Raw genomic sequence first — 7,028 nt, 5'->3', positions numbered from 1 at the left:
TCAGGAACCTCAGACTGCTGTCTTCCAGAAAAGACTTCAGGGTGCTGGTGATCATATTGTAGATGTTTCCCGGAGGCTCCTGGCAAAAAAATGCATTATTATTTAATACCCAGTGCAATAAAACACTGTTTAACTGACAGCATAGTTCAACATAAATGTACAAAGAATGTGTCCCACTAGAGTACACTGATACTTGGAAATCAAAAGTAGATTAAGAAGGCAGTAAAATAGATAAAAAAGCCCAGTTGAAAAAAGATGCGTGATGACAGTTCTGGCCTGCCAGTAATAAACATTGACACTGAGAGGAACACTAAAGATCAACAACTTACCTCATCCCAGCGCAGATAGTTGCTGAGCAAGTAAAATATCTTTCCCTTTGCTTTCCGGTTGCTCACTACGTGAATCGATCGGCATAAAGAACTTTCATGGGACAAAATACTCGGCCATGCTGTGATCATGACCATAATTACTTTGGGGGCTTCAAGAAAGTCTGCAAAGCAACAAAACAATAGGACGTAAATACACTATATCTATCCAATGTATTTCCTTTTATAAAGTCAACACACTCGTATGAAATTGCAGGTTTTTTAAATAAAAGATGGAAATAACAACATAAATAATAAAAATATGCAAGCCAGTGATTCAGTCAGTAACCAAAACCATGTGGGAAAACACCATACTGACAGTGAAGCATAGTGGGTTTAACATAATGCTTTGGGGCTGCTGGTCAAAACGCTGAAAGAAAGCTGAAGAATTTCAATTTCAACATATCAATGACCCAAAGCACACATCAAATTAAACAAAGACGTGGCTTCAGGAAAGGAGAATCAAAGTTCTGGAATGTTCCAGCCAGAGCCCAGACCTCAATTCGAGCTGTACACAGGAAAACACCTTACAATTTGAAGGAACTTTTTTTTGCAAAGAAGTGTGGGATAAAATTCCCAAGTGTAGGTTCGTTTTTTGTTTATTGTTAGATCACATTAAAGATTTGTTAGATCACATTAAAGATTTGTTAGATCACATTAAAGATTTGTTAGATCACATTAAAGATTTGTTAGATCACATTAAAGATTTGTTAGATCACACAATTGACTTCTCTGTATCAGTGTCTAGATCATTTTTAGTAGATAAGTAATGAAATATCAGTATAATCTCACCTTCTTTAAGGAGTCTGTAGGCGAGACCATGTGCTTTGTGAGAGTCTCCTCTCTGTTGACACACGCCTACATAAACCCTACAGAGAGACTGCAGGAGATCATGTCCCATAAACCCTCTCTCCACCTTGATCTTCTCCAAAATCTCAGACAGAAACGTCTCTGCTAAGGACTAAATAAGACGGAAGAAAATCATTATTTGATGTATACAACTAGACCAGGTTTAAAAAAACTACTAGATATTGTATAAACCAAAACCTAGAGTCAGAATTTGCCAGGACCAGTGAATTATGGATCGACTTTAAAACATTTTAAACTCAAATCCACAGCTAAAGAATAAAGTGTTTAAATCACATGCACACTAAATAAAACAGAAGATAAGAACTGACCTCGTTTACACAAAACTCAGAAATGACGTGTTTCTCTTCATCTCTCAGAACAGGAAGTTCACTTGTTCCTGTGAGAAGTGCATGAATCCTGTCTGTAGGTAAAACATCAGAACAGGACTTTTGTAATGTTTCTAACGCACTGGAGATGAGAGATTGTGTTGTGTGTGTTGTGTTAGTAGGATCAGCTGGAACAGCATCAAGTCGAGGCTTTTGAGCTTTCCTGGGTGGTGACATGTCTGATCCAGTTCTCTTTGCTGTGGGCTTTGGGCCTGTATGAATATAAAATAAAACATGCACAATAAAATAAACAATAAAACAAAGCTGCGAATCTGATCATCTGATCATTTGAGGGAAATGTACAAATAGGTTTAGCACATGTGTACAGTGGAACCCACTTATCTCGACCTCGGTGAACTCGCCAACCCTATTAAGTCGACGTTTTTGAAGTGGAACCGCCAAATTCTCGCTTTGTCTTAGCATTTTCTCATCGGTTATGTCGATTCTTTTTATGTCGCCGAACCCTGATATCTCGAGCACAAGATGGGGCAAATTTGCCACTGAACGTCGGTTATCTCGATCAGCACTGTGCAGCCGCAGAAGAACTCGCGGAAGTGGCGGAAAAATCAAGCCTTACAGATGCTACAGGTGTAGGATACTTTTCAGAGCTGTGTGTCAGAGTGAAATGACTCGAGAATTTAATGTTGACACTGGTTAGCTTTTTGTAAAAACGAACTACACCCCGCACATTTTTAGTGATTTTGTGAGCGATCTTTGTGTTTACAATGTTGTAGAATATGATAAAGCTTTGTATCGAGAATCGACGGTGGTTTGTATTGTATACTGGTGAATCTCTGCTGTTATAGTTGGTGCACATATGCCTTTTGTTGTTAATGTTATGCGATGAACGGGAGGCGAAAGCCGAAGTGAAAGCAAAACAGTGTATTGCAACACAGGGCAAAGCCAAACACAAACACTCGCCTTGAAGGTTAATATTGCGGTGGTGCGCTCTGGGAGCGCGGTCCACTGAGTGCCAAACTGAAAAGAGGCAGTCTGTATATATAATCCATGGGTGCGCTTTGTAGAAGCGCAGCGTTAAACAGCACACAGGAGAACATGGGATGAGCAGCAAAAGCATAGAATGAACACCGGCAGGATTGGGGGAATCCGGGATGTGCTTTGGGAAGAAAAGCGCAGCCGGTGAGAGAGTGCGGAGTCCGAGTGGGAAGACACGTACCGGGATACGCATGAGCGATAACAACGACCGCCGTGAACCAACATATACCAACAATAACGGACAGTGAGAGTGTGGAAGTGAGGGGTTTAAATAGGAGCTGGTGATGAGTGCTAAATGTGCACGATTGAAGCCGGGAGCTTCAGAGAAAGTGGAGGTTTGACAGCCACCAAAGGGGGCGTGGCAGGTGGTTTCCTGACAGTTAACAAACATGTATGTACATTTTTATAGCATGCCTTCATCAAACAAATCATGGCAACGCTGTTGTGTAAAAAAAACTCCAAAAACACGTGCATGCACATTCTCATTTAATAACGCACATCATGTACATAAAGAAATTTCAAGCACGTTAATATACTGCCACCATTTTGATTTTCGTTTATCTCGATCACCGGTTATCTCAACACTTTTTGGCGTCCCCTAGGCCCTCGACATAACCAGGTTCCACTGTAGTATGAATCTGTATCTCCTCTAGAAAATAGTTTATGTCACATCTTAATACCTTTGTCAGCTTCCTGCTCGTTCTCAGTCTGCGTGGAGGAGCACTTTTTCTCTGTAATGACAAACAATTTATTACAGTCAAAGCAAATACCTTCTACATCAACATCTACAGAAACTCAGAGAGATTTCAGTGTTACCTTTGTTCAACTCATTTCCCTGTTTGAAGAGTTTTTCCTGTTGAGGTTTAAAAACAAAAATAACATTTAGTTTTATTTAGTCACAATTCTCACTTCAGTTCAATGACGTCTGCGTCTGTAATCAAAAGAAAGTACCTCGATTAAGCAGATGCTTTTCTCGAAGCTACTGATTGTGTACTTCAGGACTCGGATTTCCAGATTTTGTCTGATGTTCACTTCTGTAAAATAATTTACAAAATGAAATGAAAAGGTGCTCAGATCACACTAATCACATCATATGCTCATTAAATAGAACTGAATCATGCAGTAATAATGAACTTGTACTTTCTTACACAATGAAGGCAAAAATATCAAAACTTTACACACCTTGAAGTGCCAGAAGCTGTTTTTCAACACTGACATTTCTGTGGAAAATAAACATTCAGATAAAACATTATATATTATATGATTATATGACATGTTACATATTAAAACTGCAATTAAAATGTATATATTATATTATGGATTTTATATATATATATATATATAATCTTTTATCTAGAGCAACGAATATCTCATTCATACAACTGAGCAGTTGCGGGCCCTTGATGGCAGCTTAGTGAAGATGAGATTTAAACTCATGAACTTTTGATCATAATTCCAACATTTTAACCACTGTGCTACTTCTTCCATCATGCAAGTCTCTGTGTACATTGTTACTATCAAAATGATGTGTTTTCCAATAAATGTTTCGAGACAATCAGAATAGAGAATTCATCTAAGCTTTGGAGTCAAATTTAAACAACAAAAAAAAGTACTTGTGAGTTTTGGTATTCTGCATCTTCAGAGTCTTCGTGGCCTGAAGCTTCGACTGGCTTATGCTTGCGTTCTCCATTTCTGTAGGTCTTTTCTAGTCTTTACTTCTAGAGAGTTTGCTGAATCTGGAGAAATAGAAAACAGCTTTAATTACAAATCTTTTAATAAAGTATTTTCATTTTCTCATAACAATATCTGAACGATCAGTGTTTCTACAGCGTATTTTCTCCTTTTTTTTGCAGATTATCCAAAAGGTAACTGTATCAGAAAAATAAAGATGGTTTGTGTACACATTTTCATGAGCAGGGGGTGAGGTGTTATGGAGGGGGCGTAGTTTGGGGTTGAGGCGTTATGGAGGGGGCGTGGTTTGGGGACGCAGCTCAGCTCCTGAGCGATGTTGGGTTTTTGCCGGGTTGGTCTTTATGAATGCTGATGGGACGCGTTTACTCACTGGAGGATCCTTCTGCTTCTAGATCCTTCTATGCTAGCTAGAGCGTGCTTCCCGGAAGTTCTGTGTGAACACGTGACTAACACGTGACTAGCAATGAACCTGCGATCCTCTTTGAAACTAAAGATCAGGTTTGTGAACATGAACTTGTAGAGTAACTTACACTTGTAGAGTAACACTAGTGTATTTCTTCTGAAATGGATCACGGTTGGTTGCGTAATAGAGAAATTTACTGCTCTATAGGTTGTGTTTATTCTGCGGGCTGCTGCTGGGTGTTCCGGCTTTTAAGCACATGGCCGAGAGCGGCTCACTGTGACGTCACAAGGATGTCAACATTTGTTATTGCGTCACGTGCTCATTGCATAGTATACAGTGATGAGGGAACACTGTTGTGTGCAGTATTTAATTAGAGTAGGAAGGATAAAAGGAAGGTCCAGATGTGCTCCACCATTCACAGAGGCACTGAAGGAAGCATTGTGTAGAGGAAGGTGAAAGGTTAAAATGAACAGTGGGGAAACTTGGATGTACCTGTTCCAGACTGTGTTCTAGACTACAACAGGGTTATACAAATGATTCCGTCATGTAAATTTAGCTTGATTATATTTCATATATAATGAAACTCAAATATATTTCTGCCTGGTACCAGAGCTTCTTCTACACCATCGTAAACACTGTAAGACTTTTGCTTGATCCTGACCAAAAGGTCGGCCCCCCCCCGAGAACACAGCATGGATGCCCGAGAGGGGTGTGGGCCAGGATGTGGGCCCTAACACGTTTTCCTCCAGGACTCACGGCAGGGGACTAACGACCCCGCAACCCCCCTTTCGAGAACCAGAACATTTCCTGGAATACAGTAGGCTCCCCGGAGAGCTACCCTTGGTCTTGACCACCACATCTCCATTCAAATGGTGGATCTGCAGACAAGTGTCTGACCCCTCTTCCCCTCCTTTTCCTGTTACATCCTCAACACAGAACATTCTACAGCACACCGGATGATTATGTGTAAGAAAGGTCATATCACATGTAAATAACGACAGAAAATGTTCATGTTTCATTTCTTTACAAAGGTTTATCGCGACTGGTACACAGGTCCCATTCCCACAGCAATAAAACAAATAATAAAAAAAGGTTTTAATAAAGTTAAAGAAAACACAACTCTATACAAGGGGCGTGCCCCACTACAGATGTATACAGGCGAGGTGCCTCCCACAGGTCTGTAAGAACCAATCAATGCAAACTTCCATGGCTAAATAATGTTTACATAATGCTTACTCTATCTGGGTATTTAAGGAGAACTGACCAACAATTCAGCGAATCTGTAAACAGATATCCCGCACGATTACTGTGTGTCGTCTCGTACCAGGTATGAAAGGTTTTATATTTCCTGTTTAAATGTAAATACTATTGGTTTGTATTTATGTTATATTTTAATTGAACTATAAATTGGCTTTGAATTGTGATTTTCTTACCTGGTTAATAAATTGTTATGTTTGATTTTATTCTGTGTTGCTCGGTAAATGTTGACACTGCAAGTAATAACGTTGCATCCGCAGTTACCGTAAGGACTGGAAATCAGGCTAGGATCGGCCTAAATCCCAGTTAGATAGTAAATATCAACTGAGGATTTTAGAGATACGACTAGCACTTGGCGTTAGTTTAAGTGTACTTAGAAGCGTGGAGGCTAACAATATGTATTTCCGTTTAGAGTAACATTTCTAATCACTCTAAATAGGGTCAGCCTCAACCTCTGATTATTTCAATATTATTCTATTAATTATCTGTGGTTAGAAATAATTATTGTAATAATTAAGTGTCACCTCTAAGGGGACTAAATAAAGTATGTTTAAAGTTGAGCACGCAGAGAGCGGCCGCTTAAGCGTATAGTCCAACCTCTGGCAGCGACCAATACTGATTCGCTTATGACCGTTGACCAGTATGTTAATTATAGGGCCCATACTAGGATCTTGTGCGACTGTGTGAACCGAATGAACGAGTGTAATGCCAGAGCTTAATCAGAATAACTAGACAAACATCCATCAAAATTATACTATTAGTAAAATAACAACCTATGCAAATATTTATTGTTTTATCTAAATGGAGTCAGATAAAAGGTCAATAACAAAAATGAAATAATACATTAATCCAAATCTTATTATCTAATGTGAAAGGAAAGATTAGAACGCGCGAGAATCCTTCGCCACGCCTCTGGAAACCGTCGTTGGACCAGTGGGTGGTTCCCCGCCTTACAACACCTTCATCCTACATCGGGAAATCGCCTGTGCAAAGAATCAGACACAAATGACACAGAAGCAGTTCAGAGAAAAACTCAGTGATGAACTTACTGTTTTAGTGCTTCCTGAATTTCCTCCATCC

The 7,028-nt window shown here is 39.6% G+C and overlaps 2 protein-coding genes across 2 annotated transcripts in view; both read right to left on the bottom strand.

Annotated features, from left to right (window-relative positions):
- LOC124377350 (little elongation complex subunit 1-like) overlaps positions 1–4,439 on the bottom strand; it is a 23,794-nt gene extending 19,355 nt beyond the window's left edge. Inside the window, exons 1-9 of the mRNA XM_046836786.1 lie at positions 4,210–4,439; positions 3,779–3,816; positions 3,548–3,630; positions 3,413–3,449; positions 3,277–3,327; positions 1,544–1,812; positions 1,158–1,326; positions 330–490; positions 9–79 (exon numbers count right to left, since the gene is read on the bottom strand). Of these exons, the coding sequence (XP_046692742.1) occupies positions 9–79; positions 330–490; positions 1,158–1,326; positions 1,544–1,812; positions 3,277–3,327; positions 3,413–3,449; positions 3,548–3,630; positions 3,779–3,816; positions 4,210–4,286 (956 nt within the window). The 5' untranslated portion in view covers positions 4,287–4,439. The remainder of the gene's footprint in view (positions 1–8; positions 80–329; positions 491–1,157; positions 1,327–1,543; positions 1,813–3,276; positions 3,328–3,412; positions 3,450–3,547; positions 3,631–3,778; positions 3,817–4,209) is intronic.
- The window catches only part of LOC124377356, a 306,775-nt gene that overhangs the window by 175,711 nt on the left and 124,036 nt on the right, over positions 1–7,028 (bottom strand). The window lies entirely within an intron of this gene.

Source organism: Silurus meridionalis, chromosome 23 (genome assembly GCF_014805685.1).
Source record: "Silurus meridionalis isolate SWU-2019-XX chromosome 23, ASM1480568v1, whole genome shotgun sequence".
Taxonomy (NCBI): domain Eukaryota; kingdom Metazoa; phylum Chordata; class Actinopteri; order Siluriformes; family Siluridae; genus Silurus; species Silurus meridionalis.
This window is presented reverse-complemented; position numbering and strand designations above follow the sequence as displayed.